General features: G+C 43.5%; 2 protein-coding genes across 2 annotated transcripts in view; one reads left to right on the top strand and one right to left on the bottom strand.

The window, feature by feature from the left end:
• The window catches only part of LOC145400197 (uncharacterized), a 44,032-nt gene extending 41,462 nt beyond the window's left edge, over positions 1 to 2,570 (top strand). Inside the window, exon 8 of the mRNA XM_080272712.1 lies at positions 2,432 to 2,570. Coding sequence (XP_080128838.1) covers positions 2,432 to 2,570 — 139 coding nt within the window. The remainder of the gene's footprint in view (positions 1 to 2,431) is intronic.
• Positions 2,571 to 18,902: 16,332 nt separating this feature from the next.
• l(2)41Ab (lethal (2) 41Ab) overlaps positions 18,903 to 26,579 on the bottom strand; it is a 28,886-nt gene continuing 21,209 nt past the window's right edge. Inside the window, exons 15-19 of the mRNA XM_080272713.1 lie at positions 25,004 to 25,212; positions 23,950 to 24,165; positions 22,305 to 22,499; positions 20,504 to 20,662; positions 18,903 to 19,139 (exon numbers count right to left, since the gene is read on the bottom strand). Coding sequence (XP_080128839.1) covers positions 18,903 to 19,139; positions 20,504 to 20,662; positions 22,305 to 22,499; positions 23,950 to 24,165; positions 25,004 to 25,212 — 1,016 coding nt within the window. The remainder of the gene's footprint in view (positions 19,140 to 20,503; positions 20,663 to 22,304; positions 22,500 to 23,949; positions 24,166 to 25,003; positions 25,213 to 26,579) is intronic.

Here is a 26,579-nt window from a genome sequence, read left to right on the forward strand (position 1 = left end):
AAACAGCCTGATCCTGATCGACCCTTGGGAATTCAAAACCTGTAGTGCTTCCTGTGCCCAGCATGATATGTGGGAACAAATTAAGGCTAGGCATAACAGGTCCGACTGATGGAACCCACCATCACAACCTCTCCCCTGTCCAACATTGCGTAGCCAATAAATACACCCTAACAAACGGCACTGAACTAGGGCGTGAAGACGAGGTGAATCTAGCAGCCATTTTTCATGGCATGGAAGAGCAGCTGAAAACCATGGAATCCTCAGAAGCTAGGCTGGATTTTTTAGGGTTCTCCCCATCATCTCTGACCCTGATGGGGGCAGGTAGCACCAAGCTCAAAATGCCAGTCTACACGAATATCAAACTCCAGGGAGTCCCAGTGTGGTTCCTAGTGGATATTGGTGCCATGTGTTCCAGCCTGTACATGCAGTTCTACCAACAGAATTAGGCAGCCTTCAGCAACCTCCAGGCCTCATCCATCGACATCATCAGAGCAAGGGAAGAGCCCTTGGCCTTGAAGGGCAAAACCCTTCCACTGTTGGTTACCACCACAGAGCCGTCGGTCTACACTAACCACCCCTTCATTGTGTTCGACTTGAGGTGTACAGTGTATGATGATTATCATAGGTTGGACATACTACAAAAGCTGGAAGCCACAATCGACTGCCAGCACTGGTGCCTCCAGTTTGGGGCCATCACAAAAAAATACAACCACCTTTCGACCCCACCACTGAGCCTGGGTACCACTGAATACCTCGACCCAGCATTCATTACTTTTTTCCCAGCAAAAGCACCAACCATTTGCTACAAATTTCCTAGCCTCCATGGCAATTGTCCCCTGTCATACCAATGCAGATGCCTTGTCGAGGCTTTCCCTCAAGTTGCTCATTGAACTACAGAAAATGGGAAGCAACACACCAGAGAGCACCCTAATGTGGCAGTGGGAAACTAAACTAAAATCAGGGTGGATGCCTCTCACCATCTTCAACAAAGCAGAGTGAATAGGGGACCACCTCTACATCCCTTCTGACCACATCGTCATTGACCCCTCAGAGGTCGAGGGCCTCCTGGCCCATCTGCACCACGGGAATGGTATTCACCTCGAACAACAGAAGTTACCCTAAACATTCAAGGATGTCTACTGGACCCCATACCCATCAGCCATCGCCAGACAGGTGATGGAAGCATGCCGGGCCTGTGCCCTAGGGCAAGATATTCCCCCACCATCACTTGACTCGCATCCCTCCTCCATCTCATCACCAAGCAGCTCTCCTGTCTCACGAACCCCCAGTCCATCACCATCAATGTCATCACCCTGTTATTTGGCTATGTGGTTACCACCCAGTGTTGTAAATGTTTTTTTGAGTTACGGGAAACTATTAGGCATACATCTTAGTGCAGAGCCACCTGAAGTGGAAAGAAGAGTAGTAAACAGTGACAGGAAGGATGGTTTAAATAGGAAGAGAAGAGGACAGACACAGAATGATGGACATGAAAGAAGTTGACAGCACAACATCAAATGAGTGGATCATGGAATGGATGAAGTCAGTAATCCCTTTGCTATAGTGGTTTTCATTTTCACTGTGAAATGAAAATATGCACTTCTGCCATTATAGCTTGTTTTCCAGCTCAAAAACATCGTTATCACACACCTGAACAGGTTTCTGCTGACAATGATGGTGTAGTTTCTGTGGCTTCTGATGGCTTTGAGGAATTCAGAGATGAAGCTCTACTTGAGGAATTAATCCTAGGTGGTGGAGACCACTAGCTCTCCATTCCTTGTTTCAGAACCCCTTACCTCAAGCCCATCTCAAGTGTTTCTTCCATATTGTTCCCTTTTCAACATTTTCTTCTAACTTAACCATTCCTGTTTGTGTTTCTAATACTTACCGTAACAATTTGTACGTATTTAGTGGGTCTAATTCATTATACACTAAAGGGGAAAATTTGGGTTTGCACCTGGGATACCTGGCACCAATTATGATAATCTCATAGGTTATGTGCTTTTGTCATTGAGTAATTCCATTACTGGTATCATGTGCCATCTTTTGGTACCATTTATTTGCAGTAATCAAGGCATCACTGTATATACTGTATAGTGTATAGAGATGCACATGACAAGGATTGAATCCTTTTCATGAATTGACAGTGCCCCATGGCTCTAGCCCATATGTGTTTCAAAAGCACTTACCATTTGTTAAAAGTTGCATATGTGAATAGCTTTTGCCTGTGAGGTATAGAGAAGATCTTCAAAGATTGGAATAGCATGGTAATGAATACCGGTAAATGGCGTTTTTCACACGTCCTTTGATGTTAGTTCTTGTGAGCTTTCCTTTTCCTGGGAAATAGGGTGGTGATGGATGATGGTGATGATGGAGTAGATATAATATTCCTCAGAATAAATAATTAATAATTTCTTATATTGACCTCCAGACAAGACTGGGACCAATACATAAGTGAGGGTGAGTCTCTTCTTGCCTCCTCGATCCCAATGAACTGGGTGCTGCCTCCTACCCATCCCTCTCCAGCTTGGGCCACCTACCTCGCATCGCCAGCTCAACTAGATCTTTAACTTATCTCTGATGACAAAATAATATATATTTTGCCACAACAACTGAACCATAACTTTTTCATCAGTTCTTGGTTCAGAAGGTCATATCATTCTCCCCATTAGCTATTTGCATATACAGTATATGTATATACCTGTATGTATATATATATATTTAAGGAGCCTCTGTGGTACAGTGGTAAAGTGGAGTTTTCGTACACTGAAGAACGAGGGTTCGCGCCTCGCCAGGGTAATAAACATGGGAGCATTCTTCTGGCCACGTACTGCACTGGCGGACACAAGGGGTGCTGTGGTTGAACCAGTGTCACATACTTTAAAGTATGCTTGCGCCCAGTCAGCTTGTGTAGGCCAATTACACTTGGTTCATAGACTACACACACATCCAAAGCCACTCCAACACTACAATTACACTTACAAGCACTTCTCACCCTACATACAATCTCTACCAGACAGCCTAAGCCACTTGGTAGAGATACATTGGCTGTATCATCCCCACTTTCGGTTGGGATAGGCCGGTCCTGCAGTGGACACTCCAACGGCTGATGAGATGAGATATTTGTTAAGGTACTCATTCATATAAAATCTGCATTGCCAGTGTGATTCTTGAATACATGATTGATGTGTAACATAGCCATTAAAGTACTTTATACAGTATTTATGAGCACACTAAGTGAACTAAAAATGCAGCATTTGATCAGTAAAATCAAAGAGATGCCAGTACATTAACTTCCAGGTGCTTAATAAGCAATATGTCCTTTACTAGTCATTATTTGCATTTTTAGGTTCTCAGGCAGATGAATTACTTTAAGTCCTTCACTTCAGACTTTATGTGGTGTACTGGATGTTTATCATTTTATTTATATATATATTTTTTATTTACTTATTTTTTTATCCTGAATATCTGCATGCAGATTTAAAGGAAACATAAGAATGAGTGTCTACTAGTAGGGAGGAATGTGGGTGCTAAGTAGTTTTGGGGTGTTTCTGCCACAATCATCTCTTTGGAGGGTTCCTAGGAGGAAGCAGTGTACAGTAATCCCCCATTTATCTGATACTGCATTATCCAACATAGGTCATTATCTAACAAAGGAAAACAATCTGGCTTAATTAAAGCACTATCTGTTTTTATACCATTAGCATGGAAAATGAATATTTTCAAACCATCTGTTGCTCCCCACAACATCCTTATGTCACCAATGAGGCCCACCAAAACAAAGGCTGTTGCCTACTCTACCTAAATCACACAGAGTAAGCTGTCTGGTGTAGGTGCACCTTACGGAGTTAGTGGCTGTTGTTGTCATGCCAAAGCTTCTGCAGGGGCTTATGTTGCTTGCCATGTGCTGTGTGCATGCCTGTAGCTCCTTTTGTGGAAAACAATAAAATGTTTACATAAATATGCACACAGTTGTCATCAACCTGTGTCCTTTGTGTAACATAATTTATGTAGCTAGTCGCCAGCTTTTGGCTCAGCTCATTGCCATCAATGCATCTTGCTCTCACTTTTAATTAATAACAGTATTCTTAGTTCCTAGAAATGAATAAACATTCAATGCAGATGTTCTTATGCAGTGTCATTTACCCATTCCTGTCCAATTCCTCAACCACCTCTTTACCTGTATGACACCCCTCTCCCTTATCGATCTTCTGCAGACTTTCTTGGTCTTGTCTTTGACTCTTGATTAAACTAGAAAGCTCATGTTTCTTCCCTTTGTTCTTCCACTCTTCATTGTCTTCGCTTACTACAAACTCTGTTACATCTTTCGTGGGGTGCTAATCGCACCACACTTCTTTGTCTCCACTCTGTCCTTAGTCTTTCTAAACTCTGTTATGGGTGTCAAGTCCATTCTTCTGCCTCTGCCCTTTCTCTTTTTGAAACTTGATTCCCTTCACCATACTGGTCATCGTTTAGCCATAGGTGTCTTTCGGTCAACCCCGGCCACAAGCCTTTGCCTAGAGTCGGGCATTTTCCCCATCTCTTCTCGTTGTTCTCTCCTTACAGTGAAGTCTTATGCACGAGTGCTTGAGTGTCCTTCCATTAAATTGCTCCTCTCTTCTCCCTTTCTCTGCTGTTCTTTTCAGTCTACCTCTCATCTCCTGCTTCCTTTCTCCCTCCGTGTCCTTGCTCTTTGTCAGTCTGTTGGTTTCACCTTTCCACCAATTCTTCTTCTTCATCCTGTTTCTTTCTCCTCTTGGCTTGTACCTCCTCCAGTGGTCTGTCCTTTTCTCCCATGTTCTTGAGCTCTTCTTTCCCCTGTCTCTCTCCATCCCTTTTTTCTTGAACACATGCCTTCTCACTCTTCTGCTACTGATGGTTTCAAATCTTTTTGCGGTGTTGGGTTTGCTGTCGTCTCCCGTGAATCCTCTTTTTCCAGTCCCCTTCCTTCTGTTGCGGGTGTTCTTATGGCAGAACTTTATGCTATTCTTTTCTCTCAGAATTCTCTGTTTCGATCCTCACCCTCCTCTTTTGTTATCTTCTCCAATTCTTACAGTGTGCTTTCTTCTCTATGGACCTCCTCCTCTTCTCATCCTATTGTCACTCAAGAGTGGCTCTTCCGTTTTTCTGTGTGTAAGAAGTTGATTCAATTTTGCTGGGTCTCTGGTCATGTTGGGGTTGCCGGTAATGAATGTGCAGACTCACTGGCTCCCTCTGCTGCTCCATCTCATGCATCTTCTCCTCGACCCATTCCTGCTCTTGATTGTTTTCCTATTCATACTTGCCTCTTCTGTGGCATCTGGCAAACCTCCTGGGATTCCCAGGTCACCAACAAGCTTCATATCATTAAACATTCTGTTCTTCCTTGGTATGTTTCAGCTCACCCCAATCATTGATGGGAGACTGTCCTTGCTCATCTTCATTTGGGCCATACTCTCGTCACTCATGGTCACTTAATGAGTGGTGACCCTCCTCCACTTTGTTCACGCTGTAACTGCCCTTTGACTGTCCGCCACCTTTTTCTCGACTGCCCATTTACCCTTCATGACTATCTCTCTGCTTTCCCCTTCCTCTCCTTATTACCCCACCCCTCATTGCTCGCTGATTTTCATGGTGATCCTCCTACTTCATCTGTTTCATATATGGTATTATTGCTTTTCTTTCTGCTCTGCATGTTCTGCAACTAATTTAATTGTCCTCCTTTCTTTGCTGCTTAGTGCCACATAGCCATTCTAGGCTTGGTGCTACCCTTTTTTCTCACTCTTCATTATTCATTGCAGATATGGCAGGCCTTTGGTGGAATACAGTCACTACTCGTTTTACGTTGATTTGGTATACAATAATTCGCTACAACGATAACAGAAAAGTTCCACCCCTAAATCCGATTTGTGATGAATTTCCCGCTATAACGATGCAGCCCTCGGGAAATTTCGTACGAAGCGCCAGGCACACGCAAGGCGACAGTCACTTGTCTCAGGCAAGATGGTGGCCCCAGCGTGCAGAGCATTGTTTTGGTTCAGTTGCGGTCCCCTTCAAACCCCTGTCCTTTCCACTCGTTCACGTGTGACCCCCTGCTATCGTCACCTCTCAGCCAAGCATCATGCTTCAGTAGGCCTATACATCATGTAGCACCAGGCCAACGTTACGCAAGTGTGATTGTTGTGTTGTTGCAACGATTTACTGTGCATGAGTAACACCGCCTGTATTGGTGTGATAGTGTTTGTTTTGGTCTTGGAGACGACTTGGACCGACACAGGAAATGATTAAGGTGGGTTGTCATTTTTATTTCAGTCTTGGGTAGGTGACTTTGGGAAGCTGAGTTGACGTAACCCCCCTTTTATAATGTGTTTCAATCACCCGATTTACAATAAAATCGTTATACAATAAGGTATGACCTGACATAACTCCATCGTATAACGAGTAGTGGCTGTACATATAAAGGAAACCCATTTTTAATCATTAAAATCACATTAATGTAGTATTTGAGTATATGAATTATATAATAAATATATAAAGGTTGCCATACAAAACTGGTATCAAGAAGGGTTTTATAACTTGACGGGAAGAGTAGAGGGGTTGTGGGGGAGTGGAGTAATATGGAATTATCCGAAAAAGTGCATTATCCAACCTCACCTTGCCTGAATTATGATGGATAGACAGGGGGTTACTGTACTGTATTAAAGATGGTTATATGATTTTGGAGGACAGCCACCTTAGGTAATTATTGCTGTGGAAATGATGGAACCAGGATTGGCAGAATTATCGTGAAGGATTATAGAATTGAGCTGCACCTGACTTACCCATACTAGTTTCTGATGGTTTGGTGAAGGAAACACACTTTGTTGTTGTCCCTGTTGTGCCTGATCATTGTAGCTTTGTTGGTCACTGGAATGCCCCCCTTTTTTTTTTTTTTTTTTTTTTTTTTTTTTGGTATAGCTGTGCTAATAAATAGAAAAAAAGCTACTGGTACTTCTTTTGTCCATAAACTCCTCTCCTCTTATCGTATCGGTACTCTGATCACTATCCTTGCTCTGAGCAAGAGGTTGGAACTCCCCCTCTCCCCCTTTTTTTTTTTTTTTTTTTTTTTTTTTTTTTTCCATCTGGCCCTTCTTTCCCACCCTGGGGCAGGGTGAGGAGTAGCAACGTCCAGGCAATCCAAGTTTTCCCTCTCCAATGGGTCACGGTTCCATTCACTCATCATTCAAGCCCCCAGAATCCCGGCTGTATCTGGTACGCCAAAAATTTTTACCACGTTCTGTAGCTTCACGTAAACGTATCTGATAGGGTCAGTCCGAACGCTGTCACGTTGAAAAGGGGTGCCAAATCCCTGATCATGCACTTCTCACATTTATCCAGCCAGCTTGATATCTTGTCAGTCCCCTAGCATATCTCTCTTCTTCGCACACTCATCCATCATATCCCTCCACCTTCTCCTTGGCCTACCTCGCCTCCTTCCTCCTTCAGATTCGCTCAGATAGGCCTATACCATCACTCTGTTGTTACCCATTCTCTCCACTTGACCATACCATTTCAGTACACTCTCTCCAGTTTTGTTGTCCATAGACTTCTTCTCTCCGCATCTTTCACGAATCACATTATTTCGTATCCTATCCACTCCTTGTACTCCACATACATTCCTGAGCAGTCCCATCTCCACTGCTCGCACTCTGCTCGCACTCTTGACTTTTCATTTTCATGCCACACCATAGTCTCACATCCATACGTTGAAGTTGGCACTAACACTCGTCACATAAAGCCTCACGCAGCAGCAACACTCAAGCCTCTGTTTCATATCAAGGCCTTCATAGCACCAACTACCTTCCTTCCTTGTGTCTTTCTGTTCTCCACTTCTTTTGCACATTTTCCTCTCTTTTCTATCACTGTACCTAGGTATTTGAACTCTCGCAAATTCTAGTCTCTCTCCATTCACTGTAACATCATACTGGGAATCACTTCTCTCGATTGTCGTCACTTTACTCTTTTCTACATGATTTTACTCTCAAGACATGATGCTCACAGACATCAGCAAAACTCTGCACCAGTCTACTCAGCTCCTGTTCGGTATTTGCAAGTAGCACTGCATCATCAGCATACAACAGATTTGAGATATTCCATCCATCACCATTCATTACCAAACTATCTCTCTCTCCATTACTCGTGTTTTTACTTCATTCATCACGCCATCCACATATATATTGAACAACTATGGGGACATCACACAACCTTGTCGCATGCCCACATTGATTGTGAACCATTCACTCATATGCCCATTTACCCTTACATATGTGTCACTACCATCATAAAAATTCTTGACAGCACCTGGCAGCTGACCATCTACCCCATACATGCGCAAAACCTTCCACAATCCTTCTCGGTCTACTTTGTCGTATGCTTTTTCCAGAACAATAAATGCCATAAACACCTTATAGTAATTGTCACAATCTTTCTCTGCTATCTGTCTCACTGCAGATATTTGACCCACCCATCCTCTGCCACTCCTAAAGCCACCCTGTTCATCACTCACAAGGACTTCTGATGTCTCTCATACTTTATAATAATTCTTCCATATACCTTCCCTACAACACTCAACAAATTTATGCCATGATAATTCTTTGCACTCGCTTCGCTCACCTTTATTTTTGTAATGGGGTACAATCACAGCCGTTTTCCATTTTGCTGGCACAGTTTCTGTCATCCATGCCATCTTACCGAATTATCTCCAACGAGCACTTCGTTCCTCTCCCTCCAATAGACGTAATCATCTCTGCATACGCTTCATCAACCCCAGCTGCCTTCCCATTTTTCAGCTGCTTCACGGCGTTCTTCACCTGTGCGAGTGTCAAGTTTCCTGGCACTGCATTCCTTCTCTGCACACCCCCAAAACCATTTATATTTACAGCCGCTCTGCTCTCTCTATTCCAATTCATCAGGCTTTCAAAATATTCTTTCCATCTGGTCCTTACTGCTTCCCCATGGGTTAATATTCTACCACTTACATCATTCACACTTTCACATTTCTTTCCGCTGTCGCTGTTACACATCCGCACCTCTTTCCAGAGTGACTTTCTATTTCAGAGTAGTTTGCATTAATTTTTTCCTAGATCATCATGTACCTCCCTCTTTTTCCTCTTCACTAGTCTCTTCACGTGCTTGTTGCTCTCAGTATATTCAGTTCCTATTTCAGTTGAACTCCTGTTCTGTAACCATTCTAGCCACTTCTTCCTCTCTTCCGCCACTGCTTTCTTAACCTTTTCATCCCACCATACCGTACGTTTCTTCTTTGTTGTTACTCTTGCCACACCACACCGCTTTAGCCTTCCTGACAACTAGGCATTCCCTATATGCCTTCCACAGGCTGTCCGGATCCATTTCATTCCAGTTCACTAATTCCAGCTCCTCCCCTACTTTGGTCCTGTATTCATCTGCCATTTCTTTGATCCTCAGCTTCTCGACTTTCAGCCTTTCGCCCTGACTGCTCCTCTCTCCTGATCCACCTCACTCCTCTCAGCTTGATCTTTCATACCATAATCATATGACCTGACAGACCTCCACATCGTCCTCTCACTGCCTCGTATCAGCAACCATTCCCAGCATCAACCATTCAACAAGCACATTATCAATCAGGCTCCTTTCAACACGGTCCCTGTTCCCTCTATACTATGTATATTTATGTGCATCTTTGTATTTGAATAAGAGTTGCAAATGCACAACCTCCCTTCCTGACACACATCCTTCAGTTGCTTTCCATTATCATTTTCTCCTGGTACTCCATTACAACCCATTATGTCATCCTCAGGACCAGTGCCTACTCTTCCACTCATATCGCCCATTACGATCACTTTATAGCTCCTGGACAATTCTCCTACTGCTGCATCCAGCTTATCTCAAGACCTGTCTTTCTCTCTCTCTCACTCCTGTCATCACACGGTGCATACGGTACAATCACTCCCACTTTCACCTTCTCAGACTTGAACTTGACATAAATACATCACAAGCTGACGCATTTGTAATCTCACATTCCACTCTGCCACACCTCATTCATCAACAAAGCAACTCCTTTGCATCTTCCTTGCCCATTCATGCCTGATCTTATTTCACACGCTTCCACTCCTCCACTTCACACCCTTTCATCATTGTTTCACACAGTGTCATCACGGCATATCTCGCACTCTTGAACACATTCACCACTTCCACCCTCTTGCTCTTTTCATTTACATACATTCTACATGGCCATGCGAATCTGCCCATTTGGTTGAGGCCCTGGGCAGATATTGAGCTCTCCAAGGCTTTGTGAAACGACTGCTATGATTAAGAGATTTTAGATATGGGAATCTGGGGGACTCTTAACCCGGCCAAAAACCCCGGTTATATGGTTACCACCCAGCGTAGTAAATGGTTTCTTGGGTATAGGAAACCATTTGGCTTTTCACTTAGTTTAGAGACCATAAGGCATCCCTACACTGAGTGAGTGGATGATGAACGCCCCTCACCTGCCAATCTTTTTTTTTTTTTTTTTTTTTTTTTTTTATACGCACCCCCGAGAAATCCCCCCCTCCCCCAGGACGGAGCCGCAACCCCACCCCCACCCCAGGAAAACACCACGGTGGGGCAGGAAAAGGTTACGCCAGGTCCGAGCGAGACAGGCCCCGGTATGTCACGCTCCTACGCCCCTCAGCGGTGGCTGAATCGGTGGAGAGGTGGCCTGCAGTCCTGATGGACCCGGGTTCAAATCCCGGCTGGGGCAGGGAACAGTTTAAGGATTTGAATTTCATAAAAAGCAGACTTTCCTGATCTACCAGAAGACCCGCCGACATGTCATAAAAGAACCCCCGCTAATACCAATACACCAGTCCTGTATGAGACAGCCCTAGCATGTATTCAATACGGACGCCGAAGTGGTGACATGTGGAGGTGTAGGAGGACTACTGGGCCTTGGGATAGGCTACTGCCCCCGAGATATAGGCCCTGAAGCCTTTGCCTAGAGTCGGACACGTTAAAAAAAAAAAAAATAACATGACCAGCAGCACCCTTACAGTAAAAGTACGCTACACTGCAGCGGAGGGAACGCTCTTCAGGATCATGGTGGGTCTTGTGCTTGCACAGTCTCAAACAGCACCGCAGCCACTGTCCATGTCAGAGAAGGATCGGCCACTGTACATCCTTCTGCTGTTACCCCCTGCAGCACCGCGGCATCGGCCACCGTCCGTGTCGGGGAAGGGTCGGCCACCATACGCCCTTCTGCTGCAGCCACACCTGGAACCAGCCCCATGGTGGCGGACACTGTACGCCCTGGGTTGGACGTGTCGGCCACTGTACGCACGTCGGCTGGTACACCAGAGGGAGGTGGATCTGCGACATTGGCCACCGTTTGTGTCGGGGAAGGGTCGGCCACCGTACACCCTTCATCCGCCTCCTTCTCCTTCGGGAGCAGCACCGCGACATCAGCCACCGTCCTTGTCAGGGAAGGGTCGGCCACCGTATGCCCTTCATCTGCCTCCTCTTCCTTCGGGAGCAGCACCGTGACATCGGCCACCCTCTGTGTCGGGGAAGGGTCGGCCACCGTACACCCTTCTGCTGCTTTAGGGTCTGTGGAACTGCAACATCGGCCACCATACGCCCTTCATCCACAGCCTCCAGGGCCTCCCTGTTGAAGATAGTCCCTGGTGCGGCCCGTCCTCCACCCAGAGGCCACGTAGGACGTTCTCCCCACTCTCTCCACAGATGTGGTTCTGTGGAGCTGCAGCTCAAGAAATGGTGGCAGGGTCCGATTGCCGAGGAGGGGATCCACGCCGTTCAGATCGCCCCTGGCCGGCGCCCAGACCTGTCGGACGCCGCAGCTAACCCCCGACGGCACCCCAGCAACGTGGTGACCACAGTCCCCCACCTCCCAGGGACGTCCCCTGGACCCCATGGCGGGACCTCCTGGGCTCTTCCCGACAATGGCCCTCCACTCGGAGCAGGCGGCGTCAGGAGCGACTCCTGACCCTGTTTTGCCCCAGTCCCGAGGGCCACTCCCCAGGTCGAGGCTCCGCCAAGAGGGAGCCTCCCTGCATCCCTGACCAGGACTGCGCCCGGGCCTCTATGCCCCCTGCGGTAGTCGCGTGCCTCCTACGGGAAGGCACACCCGTGGGCCCACCCTCTACGCCTGGGCGCCACCTTGACTAAAGGCCCAGGTGCCCACAGCCCAAAAGACCCTATAGTGTAATCCTGGTGTCTCGTCACGAAATAGAGATTGACCATACTCACATTGTGTTGGAGCTCAGAACAGTGAACAGTGGGAGCTAATAGTGAATGTAACAGAGAACAATGAACTCTGACATACTGTGTGCGTTACTTGAGTCTAGAAACAGAGAACTATTCACAAGGACTGTGGGGAGAAAGACTATACGTGACCTGTATCCCCAACCTCTATGTATTATTTGTATGTGTTCCAGACTGAGGGTAATCTCATTGTATGTATAAGTATGTTGTGAGTGCTGCCACTAATAAGCCTGTCACTGTACCTGTGCCCTATTTTGTATACCATTGTATTTATATTGTAAAAGAGTTGAATTAAGACAATACGTGTGTTAAGGTAGCCTGGCGAGTTTTTGTGCCCTGTTCCTCTATTAAGGTGTTCTAGTTCCGGTCTCGAAAGAGGACCCTGCTCAGTAACTAGCGTCGTTAGGGCGAGAAGTCGACCTAAAAACATCTACCATAACATTTTTATTATTATTATTACATCCATATTATATTGAAATTAACAGTCACAAACAGAAGTTCACCAACAATTCTCTGCCAGGATTATTTCTGTGAGCATTTTTCATTTTTCCTCAAACATATGACAGTATCCCTCCTTAAAGTTATTTTGTGTTTTTCATATTGCTATTAATCCCTTATACAAATGTTCACACATCATCACAGTTGTTAGGCAAGTTTTGGCGAAATTTTATTGTGATGGTACGTACAAGTGACTCTGCACTGAGTAACAAGCCAAATGGTATCATGTACGAAAGAAATCTCTTCATTGTGTTGTGGATGGCTAGCCAGAAAACTTGTCCCAGAGGTAGCGGAAAAAGAATGTTGCCCTTTGCATTCCCTGCATGCTAGGTAAGCAAAAAAGAAAGTGGTGTCAACCAAGAATCATCTAACCCTAAATACTCTTTGCATTGGATTTAATAGCTTCGGATCCTGTTCCTGTGATTGCTCAGGGCTCAAGAAAAGGGGATGGGTTCATAATACTGTATGGAATGTAACAGAGGTAGTGAAAGTTTTTGAGGAAGCAAAGTACTAGGTGATGACACTGCACAAGACAAAGATGAGAAGGAACAAATTGAATGAGTGGGAAGGTGTGAAATATGTATGGTCAGATATAAGCACACGTTAATAGCATAAAGAGACTGGAATATTGCGGTATAAATGTATCAGCTTGAGGTGCATGTATGTTAAGTTTAAGTCTGAGATGGTGAAAGTGGCTCTGATTATTGTGTCTGCATCTTTCAGGCACAAGTTGATCCACGGGTATTCGTGATGAATAATAAGGAAGATGGGAAGTGAGTTGGATCAGTGTAAGGCAATGATTGACAGTGTGTCTGAATGATCAAATGAGAAGATTTGTGCTGGACACAAGAATGTGTAAAAGTTTGGGGAGTGTATTGTCTGACATTACAAAGTGGTGTCAAAGATAGAGATGCAAAAGTGATGTTTGAACTCAGGTAGAGGAAGACAGGAGGAAACAGTTTCTGCAAAGGAAGCAGAAAGGTTTTAGGAGGAGGATAAAAGGGCAAAGTACAAGAGAAGTGGAGGAGTGACTGGGCAGATATGATTTGGAGCTAGATGGATAAGATGAAAGGTATGTGTAAGGTGTTCACAGATGAAATCTGTGCAGCATGTGGGGTAGTGTGTAGGATGGGAAGACGAGTGAAAAACAGCATGGTGGAATGAGGAGATGAGACGATCTGTGCAAAAAAAGAAAACATAATTGACTGGAAGAGACTGGGAAGAATGGAGGATGTGAAGAGATGAAATAAAAACTATGTTGAGATGAGAAGAAAGATGAAGAGACTAGGAAGAAAGCAAAAATTGAGTGTATTGGAAGAAACCTGAGTATAAAATAAGGGGAGTATAGTTACGCCTTGGTTTGCAGTGGGATTACGTCAAGTGAAAACTATATCACATAGTGATTCATTGTATGCAGATGTTGGTTTACCATGGGTCCAGTGGGGATACACTGGGGGTCAAGGGCCACTTAGCCTAGAATTTCAAAAAACATTTCTGCCACCAACCTGAAGTATGTCCTAGGCCATTCCGAGTCATGACCAAGGGTCCCTCCCGAGGCTGGGGGACAGTTGAAGGGCCTGGATGATCACTCAAGGTCCTCGGGAGGAGCAGAGGAGAGATGGGGAGAGTGAAGTGGTGAGGCCGAGGGAGAGCATAGTGGTGAGACGGAGGGAGAGCATAGTGGTGAGGCCGAGGGAGAGCGAAGCGGTGAGGCCAAAGTCTCTTCAATAACGTAGTTATCCCTGTTAATGTAGGTTTTATGGGAGGTACATTTCCAAAACAAATTCATCATGTCAAAGTTCAGGACCTGTTTTGAAGAGTATCCCCCCTCCTCAGTGATCATGTGCAACTTGGCAGGGATGGCCTCAGCTGCCATGCGGTCAGTACTAGCAGCTTTCCCGTACATGGTCATATATCTAAAGCCTGGACGGCCCTTAAATTACTTGAACCACCCTGCGCTTGCCTTGAACTGCTCCTTTTTCTCCATTCCTCACTTTTCCTTGAGATCCTTCTGCAGATCGAAAGCCTTGATGCAAATGAAGCTACGATGTAGGAGCTGCGTCGCTCTGTTAAGTTCGGTGGGTTTTCAATAGTGTGCTAAAGAGTTCTGCAATTTGAGAGAGACGATCAGTGCTGGGGGTGGAGCGAAAGTTAGTTCCATTGCCAGAAATCAAAAGTGACTGGAAAAAGTTCAGAGAACTGCTACCTCTTCTGACAGTGTGTGGATTCTCACTACACATGAAAGAGAATGTGTATGCTGCCTGTGTGAGAATGTGATGCTGTATGGCAGCTCAACGGAGCCATTAAAAGATGAGGATATTAACAGTTTTAAGTGAACTGAGACCAGGATGGTGAGGTGGATGAATAATGTGTCCTTGAAGAACAAAATGAAAAGTACAACATAATGAGGGAACGGGTTGGTATAAGGTGTGTTGGTGACGTTATGGGAATGGGACGACTGAGATAGCACGGAAACAAGTGCTCGTGGGCCCTTCGGGCCCCTCGCACTTGCTCCTACGGAGGGTTCTCACGCTGCTATAATATATTATAGCTATAGCTATGGGCAAAAAATTCTTCGGAGATCCTATGCCGGGCGCCGGGAGAGGCGTTTTTTGGTCAATATGTGATCTCTCATTAAATATAGTAAAAGTTTTTCAATCGTGATGGGACCAAGGTTTTTCACGTCACCACCACATTGGTGGTCATAATTTCAACGAAAACTTCCCTTTGCCTACCGTAGAAATCTTTCGAGTTGAGCGCATTACAAGATGTCAAGCTGCATTGATTCATATTTCGTGTCTTCATTTTCATTTATTTCAATGTTTTAATGGCCTCCTATTTCAACAAGATCATCTTTGATCACGTCACTGTCTTCCATGGAGTAAGGTTGAAAATAAATTACTCTTGTATTCTCTGTTCTACTGAAGGCTTTCCATAGTAAAACAATCCCTGGAATTATTGCATCAGGTCCTGTAAATATTGTGTTATTTCAGTCAATGCAGGGGTAGATTAACCTCTTTGGAGCCCCTAAGCAAAACTAGATATGAGAGCCCCCAGCCCAGTGTGGGGATCCCCCATATAAAGATTTTTATTCAGTTTTTTTTTTTTTTAATAACCTTTCGCTAAGAAATGGGGACGCTTTCAAGGGTGCAGCTAATCAACCTAGTGGTTAATCCGCCTTTGACCATCATTAGGTTTTGTATGATGTCAACTGCTGTAATTTTCATCGTTTATTTTTATTTTTATTTATTTACTTATTTTTTTTTTTGTCAAAGAATGGGGATCCCGTGAAGGGTGGAGACCCTAGGCACGTCCTTCTTTGACTATTGGGTAATCCGACATTGATTCGATGGACAGTTCTGTGACAGCAGCCTCATCGAATAATGGAACGGTAACAAAATTTCCTTTCATAGTGCGTGCTTTATTCACATATCTGGGTGAGTGCAGAGACCCTATAGGGTCTCAAGGTGAGAGCAAATAATTTTTTTCTGGCAGTGATAATGTTCATATCTGCATTTCCAAAGGGTGTGTTCAGCTCGTTGAAGTATATAAATATGTGTGCTAGGTTTATTACGGACTACATTCATTGTGGCCAGCAGTGTGAAGTATTGACAGCAATGAAAGAATCAATCAATCAATCAATCATTTCCTGTAGCACCCCACGGGACACATAGGGCCTCGATGAACTCCCTCCACCAATATTTGTCTCTTGCCATCTCCTTCAGGTCCCACCAACACTCCTCTCCCGCTTCTCTTTTCATTGTCCTCAGCCAGGTTTCCCTCGGCCTGCCTCTTCCTCTTCTTCCTCTAGCAATCCACTCTGGCTTATCCTGTATTAAACCGCCTTCTTTTCTATATATGTGCCCCAGCCATTTCCAGCGAGAGTCTCACATATTCATCAACTGGTTCCACTCTGGTAATATCCCTTACCCTTTCGTTCGTAACTCTGTCTTGCCACTTTACCCCAAGAATCCTTCTCAGTATTTTATTCTCAAATCCTAATGCTTTCTGATCTGTTGCAATTGTACTGTACCATGACTCATGCCCATAAATTAAAATTGATCTAACTATGGAATTGTAAATTTTTACTTTAGTATGCACAGATTTCAACATTCCAACAGCTCGCCAAGCCTGCCTAATCCTCTCCTCAATTTCATTGTTTAATGATCCATTAGACAATACAACCGTTCCCAGATATTTAAAATTTTCTACATTCTTCACCACATTATTTCTAACTACACAATCGATTTGGTTCTCCACGTTCATATTAATAATTTCAGTCTTTCCAGAATTTATTACCAATCCAACTTCCTTCCTCCACCTGACAATTAAGCACCCTCAGCATCTCGTAAATACTTCCGCAAATCAGTACAATATCATCAGCTTAGTCCATATCCATCAGCCTCTTATTTTCTTTCCAGTTAATTCCTGCACCTGTTCTCCTTACAACCTTTCTCATAACGTAATCCATAACCAAAACATACAGCAAAGGCGAAAGAACTCCTCCTTGAATCACTCCTGACCTAACTTCAAATGGATCACTCAAAGAACCATCCACCATTACCTTACGAAATGTACCTTCATGCAGGCTTCTAATAATATTTACAAACTTTTCCGGTATACCATAGAATCTCATAATTTTTAACATAGCTCCACGTGAAACACTATCAAATGCCTTTTCAAAGTCAACAAAACACATACTAAGTGGCCTTTTTATCTCATTACATTAGATGCCTTACAATAGAAATTTGACCATTACAACCTCGACCCTTTCTAAATCCCGCTTGTTCTTCTCTTAAAATTTTATCAATTACCGGCTCTGTTCTGTTCAACAAGATTTTGGAAAAAGACTTTTGCAGCTACTGGTGTCAGAGTTATCCCCCTCCAATTTCCACACAAACTTAAGTCTCCCTTTTTTGATATTTTTATAATCACTCCATTTTTCCACTCTTCTGGAATTCTACCCTTATCCCAATCCATATTAAAAAGTTTCAAAAGCTCATTCATCAACTCATCATTTTCCACCTTAAGTATTTCAGGCTATATTCCATCATCTCCCAAGCCATATTAAAAAGTTTCAAAAGCTCATTCATCAACTCATCATTTTCCACCTCAAGTATTTCAGGATATATTCCATCCTCTCCTGAGGCCTTAAAATTCTTTAAGAATGATAGCTATAAATGATAATGGAAGTAATAAAACGGCATATTATATTGGTAAGATTATACCACTACAAAGAAGATCCCACAATTAATTTAATATGTGTAATTTTAATCATTCTTCAATTATAAGGAAGCTTGTTTCACAATTTGTGATCTTGATGTTTCGCACCCCTAAGGGAAGCGTGCACCCCAGGTTGACTGCAGTCTTTTAACACGTGGGCGTCTCGAAATGAACCATCTTGATTTTGACTCTCAGTAATTTTGTTTTTCCCGGAAAAAACAACTTGCAGGCTTTCAGCCTTTGATTCCTTCTTCCCCGTATACCGGTATATGAATACCATACATACATCAAATAGGCTATCGCAATAGTTACGTCTTTGGCGTCGTTAATTATAACTATGCCGTGACAGAAACTGTTGATAGAATAAAAATACTCTCAGATATCTGAGTGTCAAGTCAAAGAAGCTATGGAACAGAGGTTTGATATTTCTGAGCCTGAATGATCATCGGCGGATACCCTGACCCGTTATCTCGTCGTTTAGGGAGGCTTGCTAGCATCTCTTCCTCAGAGATTTATTTTTGGATCCGGCCATTGAATATCATTTAGTACCTTACTTATGCAGAGTACGGCGATATAAGAATGATTTTAGCAACACAAACGATGATAGTAACGTATAAGAAGCAGAATAAAGCACATAGGAAGAGGTGTTAGGGCTTCCTTAACCAACGAAAATGCGGGCACCTGTATCCAGCAGCTCTGTGGCGTTGGTGTAGGACTGACGTAAAATATGCTTTAAAGTGTCACACTGTCATTAAAGTTGCTCTCAAAATGTTTTAGAATATCATTAAACACCAGAACCTCATGGATATCACAAGTAATATCCTATGGAAATCACTTCGTCTAGATCTGTTATTCAGATTCAGACTGCAAAATACCACCACGGTACCTAACTACGGAAAGAAGTCCATCAAAAAATGCCTTCATTCCAAAAAATTATGAAGAATAACTTTAATATTCCTAAGCTTGAGTTTCATCTGTGGATACCCTGCCTCAAGCTGCGCAGTCACACTGGTATAGGATTGTGCTCTAGACATTAACCGTCCCCTGACGGCCTGCTGCGCCTCCTCCCCGGCCGCTGCAAGGGTCTTGTACCGGCCCTCACGTACCGCTGTTAGGTGTCTTAGTCTTGCACGACACTCCTGCAACCGTAGCTGTTCCTGCAACAGAAAGATAACCAGAATCACATTTGCAGCCCCCTGGTTGTGAAATGTTATTTCGCGTCATTTCTGTATTGAGGCTGAAATGAAACAAAAGAGGAGCCACGACCATAACAGGATTAATGGTAACAATATCATCACTTTCGACGGATCATCTTTATAAAGGATCCTAAGCAATTAGCAGGCAGGACAAGTCTCCATAAGTTGACTGTTGTCACCTATCTTGTTTTTCGTACTTTGCCAATTAATTATTTATTCCAGTTCGTAAAGTGTTTGGTACCTGTATGAGCGAAGATAAGCATACTGTATATAGGAGCACTATTATGCATAGCTTGAAGATCTCGTGTATGAAATTTTAGCTTAAGGAGCAGTTAGATATCAGTATATATCAGATACTGTAATTGTAGCCTATAGGCTACTGGACCATTACTCAAAACAATTAAAATAATGTGCCAGTGTTATGCAACTAGAAGAGCCAAACTGTTTATTAAGACGATCCTTACGAATGAAGAATATTAAGGTATTTGTTTAAAAATTATCAGGTTAAGAATTTTTTAATATGACTCAATTGATCAAATCCCTGAGATTGCGTAGCATCTGGTCTGACACAGGGAAGATTGTTGGAGCCGCCCTGGGGACTCCAGTCTGGCCCAGTTATCTTCTTGTTACAAGTGGGTTCAAGTTACGAGTGATTCCAAGATTAATGCGATAGTGTGCCGCCCCTGCCGATAGCAGGGTCCGAGAACAAAAAGCAATATCTTGCATCCTAACCTTTCAAAAAACAAAAGCTAATAGGAAATGCCTGTGACGTATACCAAAGTCATTTTTTCTGGTTTTCTATATCGTTTGGTAAGTGAAAAGTGTAACAGCTGTGACTAGTGATGCAAAATGGTGTACTGTGTTGCGGCAAAAGTAAATATATCTCCCGATCATGGCCTCTATGTGTTAGTAACTGACACCTGTGACGTCACACAGACGATGGAGGTTGTAGAATGCGCATGCTTGAGTAATTTACTTATTTTCATTATGTGTGGATGTTGAGGAAAAAAATAGCATAATATATCGCTTTTTATTTGGCATGATAACATGAAAAACAATATTTGATCCTATTTAGAACTCAGATATTATTTTATCATTGTAATTTACCTTAAACTTAAAGTTTAGTAAAGGTGAAGGAAAAGATGGTGGCAGACGCCATGAGGCTCTTAGCGGTGGTGCTCATGTCCGTAACATAAGCCTTTCAGACTGTGGCGGGGTATTCACCCAATATTCTGGGATCAAGGCCACAGCTTTGTTTTGTTTAGCAAGTTTAAGTTTACGTGAGTTTATAAATAGAACCGTTTGAGTCTTGTGCCAATACATACCTCTTGCTTGGTTATCAGTTTGTCCTCCAGATGTGCAGCGGCCTCTTGCAGCAAACGAACGTTATGGGCGTACACTTGCTCCTGACGGCGGGCCTCACCTTCCACACGACCACGTTCATCCCTTGCTGCACCAGCCTTCTCCTCAACCTCACGCAATCTCTACGGGAAAGGATTTTAGTGCATGTGACCAATAAGAACATAGTTTAATAACACGGTCTCGTTTTACATATCAGTTAAAGGAGTGTTATGTGTTGTAAAGTAGCCTACACATATTTTCTGATACAGTATGCCCATGGTTATCCTCTTCTTGAACTTTCTCACTCCCGTATGTGGAACTTACGGACGCATGTTAAACTACTGTATAAGCCTCGGAGACCACTTATCTGTTTTATTTGGGGTAACGCCGTACGACTTTATTTGCTATTGGAAAACTTCCGGAAATATGTAGGTTGAGACGTTTAGTGACACCAGTGGATTTGATCTGGCACTTATGAGTGGAGGCCAGAATGATGATGATGTTGTCGTGGCCTCAGGTTCATCTGGACGTGAACCTAGTTGACTGCAGGCTAAAGCTGTCCTCATGCATTCCACCATCATCCAGTCAGGGGACAGGGATGGAAGCCTATGGACGTTTGTCGTGCAACCACGTCTCTCTTCAGCATCGATGTCAAAATGAAATCGGAATATACAATATCTATTTTATATATCATCATCATCATCCGGACCTCCTTTCCCACCCTTTCCCTCATCACAGGGTGAGGGGTGGCGATGTCCAGACAGCCTATATATATATATATATATATATATATATATATATATATATATATATATATATATATATATATATATATATATATGAGGTACAGTGGTAGAGAGTGCATTTTCGTACATGGGAGAACGAGGGTTCGTGCCCCGCCAGGGTCATAAACTTTGGGAGCGTTCTTCTGGTCACATGCTGCTTTGGCGGACATAAGAGGTGCTGTGGTTGAACCAGTGTCGCATACTGTACAGTACGCTTGCACCCAGTCGGATTGCGCGGGCCGATTACACTTCGTTCACAGACTACACGCACATCCAAAGCCACTTCAACACTACAATCACACTTACAAGCACTTCTCACCCTCCATACAGTACAATCTCTACTAGACAGCCTAAGCCACTTGGTAGAGATACATAGGCTGTATCATCCCCACTTCGGTCGAGATAGGTCGGTCCTGCAGTGGATACTCAAACGGCTGATGATATATATATATATATATATATATATATTTATACCGTACTGTATATATAAAATTTTGATTTCATTTTGACATCCATGCTAGAGAGGGACGTGGTTGCATGACAAACGTCCCTAAGCTTTCATCCCTTTCCCCTGATAGGATGATGTATATATATATATATATATATATATATATATATATATATATATATATATATATATATAGATAGATAGATAGATAGATAGATAGATATATAGATAGATAGATAGATAGATATAGATATATAGATATTATAGAGAGAGAGAGAGAGAGAGAGAGAGAGAGAGAGAGAGCAGTACAATATCCTTTATCATTCTAACTATGGGAGTGTATGTGAGTGAATGATGAGTAGGAGGAAGAAGGAGGGGGGAGACCGACGATGAGATAGAGAGATGGGGTGGAGGGGTATATCTAGGAGGGAGGGTGGGCTGGAGAAAGGGTAGCTGGTAGTGGAGTACAGTGTGACCTGCAAGTGATTCGTTCGTGGCCACCTCTAGCGGGACTCAGGCGTCTGGCTATAAACACAGTTTAATATATCGTACCTTCCTGCCTTGAGCAAGTTTGCGTTTGAGGATATCCTGATGCATAAGCCTAGTAGCCATGACAGCGTGAGGGCTGTGTCTGAGTCGCTTCACCAAGGCCTGGGTTCGTGTCTTCAGCGCTGATTCCACATTCACACTCTGCTCTAATCGGGATGATAGTTCCTTCTGGGTAGCTTCTAGAGTCCTCCATCGGGCCTGAGATAGATACATAGATACTTACAAACACTTATATAGATACAAGTATGTAGACGGGTGGATAGAATAGGTCACCTCTAGGGTTCTGCATCGGGTCTAATATATATATATATATATATATATATATATGCAAAGACTTACCAGACTTACGTAAGGGATCGAGAATCAGACTGGTGAGGGGTATATAAGTTTTTTTTTTTTTGGGGGGGAGGGGGGGTGGCCGAGGGGTGACCAAACCTATTTATGGGATGGCCTATGAAGAACTGAAGTATGTCTGGTGGAATTTTCCCCGGAAATTTTCGGGTGACTAGGCATATTACAGGAGTGGCTAGTACCACCCTGTCCACCCTCTGGCTACGCAATTAGAGGGTCATAGGATTTTGTTATGGGGGGGGGGTTGAAATTTGGTTGTCGCTGTTTTTGAAGCACATGTCCTTGGAAAGTATTAAAGTGTTATTGGATATAATTAATAGTTTGTCGAGTGTTAAACAGTACAGGAAGCAACCCAGGAAGCAATCATTAATACCTGAATGAATAAGTAAATAAAAATACAAATAAATGACTAACTGACTGCCTTCCCGTTCAACTTATTCTGTGTGAAATGGAGGTCGGGCCTCTTGGCCCCCTTCCCATTAGCTGCGCCAATGCTAGTCGCTTGGTCACGTTTCCACAGTATGGTAGTCTGCCCTATACATAAACCCTTACCTAGTTGTCTGGGTCACTTCCATGTTATAGAATTCTAAACGATACTATGCCTTACACAGTCGTCTAAGTATATAGTCTCAGGAACTTGTCTAGGTCACTTCCGTACCGTAGAGGTCTGACCTATACATATAACCTTACCTCGTTGCCTAGTATATATTTCTAACCCATACATTTATTCTTATCTAGGTGTCTGGATCGCTTTTCCAACTTATAACCTTACTTAGATGTCTTGGTCACTTCCATGTAAAATTCTGACCTATTCATATAGCCTTACCTAGTTGTATGGGTCACTTTATAGATCCTGTGCAGGGGCACAGCCAGGATCTTTTAATGGGGGTGGGGACTGAATTTGTGTTGTCATTATTCTTCAGATACGGCTCTTTAGAAAGCACTACAATGGTGCCGACTCTGATTATTAGTTAGTGACAAATAGTATAGGAAGCAACGAGGCAATCATTAATACATAAAAGAATAAATACATATAACTAAATTACTACATTCCAGTTCAGGATATTCTGTTTGAAATGATGGTCGGGGCTCTCGGCCCGTATCCCATTGGCTGCTCCTATGATCCTCCACTATTTCTCATTCCATTCCCCTTGTCTTTCCTTTTCTTTTTCCTCGTCCTCCACGATTTCTGTGTGTGTGTGTGTGTGTGTGTGTGTGTGTGTGTCTATACGAGTATATATAATATAGATAGACAAGTAGATATAGATAAAATTATCTGTCTGTCTATCTATCGTACCTGCATACGATTTATCTCTGTCTTCATCGCGTGCAGTTCCCCTTGGTCTCCTCGCTCCTTTCTTATCGTCTCCTGTACATCCCTTAGTTCGTCCAAATGTCTCTCCCAGTCAGTCCTCTCCTTGGTTGCCTCCAGCAGTGCCTCCTCCAGTGCCTCCCTCTTCTCCCGCAGTCTCTCCGCCTCCGTCTCTCTCCTGGTCGCCTCCTGCTCTAGGTCCTTGTGGGGATGAGAACAATAATTATTTTGCAGTATGGCTTACAGCGTTTTACTCCAAAGAAAAACTGTTTTTACATGAGTGAACTGTCATATTTCATCTGCAGCTTAATTGCCAAGGAGGCACTTAAAGTGAGTGCAGATGATTCCAATTGCTCGCACCCTGTCGGTTCTAATAATGGCATATATAGATTAGCTTACACAAACAGCCATTCTTCTACTTTAACATGCATCATTCTTCCCAGAAACATCCCTTCCCCATTCTTTTCCTCCAGCAGGGGGAAGGGTTAGTTCTGATTATCACTCTTCCTCTGAGAAGGTCCCATCCTTCAGTAGATCTAATATTACCTGATACAATGTCCTTGAATGTGACCTTTCTGTTTCTCGTAATTAAGACCGAAACAGTTGCTGAGCTACATAAAAGTTGATGTGACTGTTCCAAGTTAAGTGAACTCAGAGAACGCACAGCTGCACCAACGCCTGTACCAGACAACTCAGATCACCACTAAAATTAATTCAACTCTTCCTTGCCCCATGACTCACATATCTACAAAATTTCTTTGAAATTTATCAATAGCCTCTCTAGATATCATGTAGAAAAAAAAAAAAAAAGTCTTGAACCAGGACTCAAACTCATGTCACCACCCAAATTTCATCAACTCTTCCTTGGTCTATGACCCACATATCTACAGAATTTTACTGAAATCCTACAGTAAGTTTTTGAGATACCTTGTGAACAAACAAACAACAGACAAGCAGGGGTGAATATATAACCTCCAGTTTCGTTAGCGGAGGTAGAAATGGCAGACTCGCATGATTCTACATCGGCCCAGAGGTTCACCTGCAATTTCGCTGTCAAGTATGTCTCCGCTGCATCAGCCTCGCGTGACGTAGCGTCCCTCAGCTGCTGCTCCTGGTGTATTCTAGCGTCCAGCGTGGAAACTGCACCGTGTAGCCGCTGGCGCTGTTTCTCAGCCTCACGCAGGGCACCACGTTCACGCTCGACGCTGCCCTCTAGTCTCGCCTCACGTGCACGAACAACATCCAACTCTACAGGCAAGTGGAAGAATTAAACTCACACTCTGAAGCTGTGTTTAATGTCTATATACCACAGTTCCGGTCCGAGATGGATCTTCTTAACTTAAAGGTCCAAGTCGGCCTGAAACTCGTAACTGTTTATAGCCAGATGCTTTGAACCTTGAAGGCGTGGTCACCGAACAAATCACCTTCATGCCGCCCGGTAATACAGTATCAGCTCACCCCATCTTTTATCATCATCATCATCATCTTCATCACCACCTAAGAATGGGTGAGGTAGGGTCCAGAGAGCAAGAAGAATCTGAGGGAGAACTACCAGAAGATTGTGGTCCATTTAAGGACCACACTGTCATTCACTCACCCTTCAAGCTTCCATAAACAGACATGGGATCAGTTATGAACTGATATGGAAAAAGAACTGGAACTGATTAGGGAAAAAATGTGAATTAGATATGAACTGGAAATGAAGAAAAAATCACCACCAAAACCAGTTCAACGCCAAGACCACTTCAATGCCAAGACCACTTCAGCGTCAAGACCATTTCAACGCCAAGACCATTTCAACGCCAAGACCACCTCAACGCCAAGACCACCTCAATGCCAAGACCATTTCAACGCCAAGACCATTTCAACGCCAAGACCATTTCAACGCCAAGACCACCTCAATGCCAAGACCACTTCAACACCTAAGACACTTGAACACCAAGGCTATTTGTACGTCAACGTCACTTCTTCACCAAGATCACTTCAGCATCAAGACCGCTTCTACACAAAGACCACTTAAGTGCAAAGACCACTTCAGTGTCAAAACCACTTCTGTGCCAAGACCAGTTCTACGCCAACACCACTTCAATGTCAAGACTACTTCTACTCCAAAGCTTCCATGCCAAGACCGCTTTTACACCAAAACCACTTTTACATTTCCTTCCCCGTTCCTGTTCCATTGCTAGTCATATATTTTTGCTTTGAGTTATTGCTATATGGTCTGTGATTCCTGGTGTTAGGAATCCATTATTCAGTTCAATTATTTCCACCTCTCTAATACTACCTAAAGTATGTCTAACTTTGTCATCTAGAACCCTACTCAACTTATAGCTTTTCCTACCCTGTTGAGTCGAAGGCCGTCACTACCATACAAGCTCCAGTCAGAACTTAAACTGTCCCAAACATCAACAAACACCGCACCCTTCTTTCTGTACAGACCTTCTAGACTACTGTTGATTGTCATTCTACTGATAATCACAGAACAAATTTCAAATCTTTGTAACATATCACAAATAACTAATTTCTTACAGCTTTCCTTGAACCTCCTAATATGGTCCCTAGTCTTCCTAAGTACCTCCTCTGACGTGCCTGAAGCTGCATTATTAGTTCCTACC

The sequence above is a fragment of the Coenobita brevimanus genome, chromosome 51, assembly GCF_032717465.1.
Source record: "Coenobita brevimanus isolate Jiangsu-jjx chromosome 51, ASM3271746v2, whole genome shotgun sequence".
NCBI classification, from domain to species: Eukaryota; Metazoa; Arthropoda; class Malacostraca; order Decapoda; family Coenobitidae; genus Coenobita; species Coenobita brevimanus.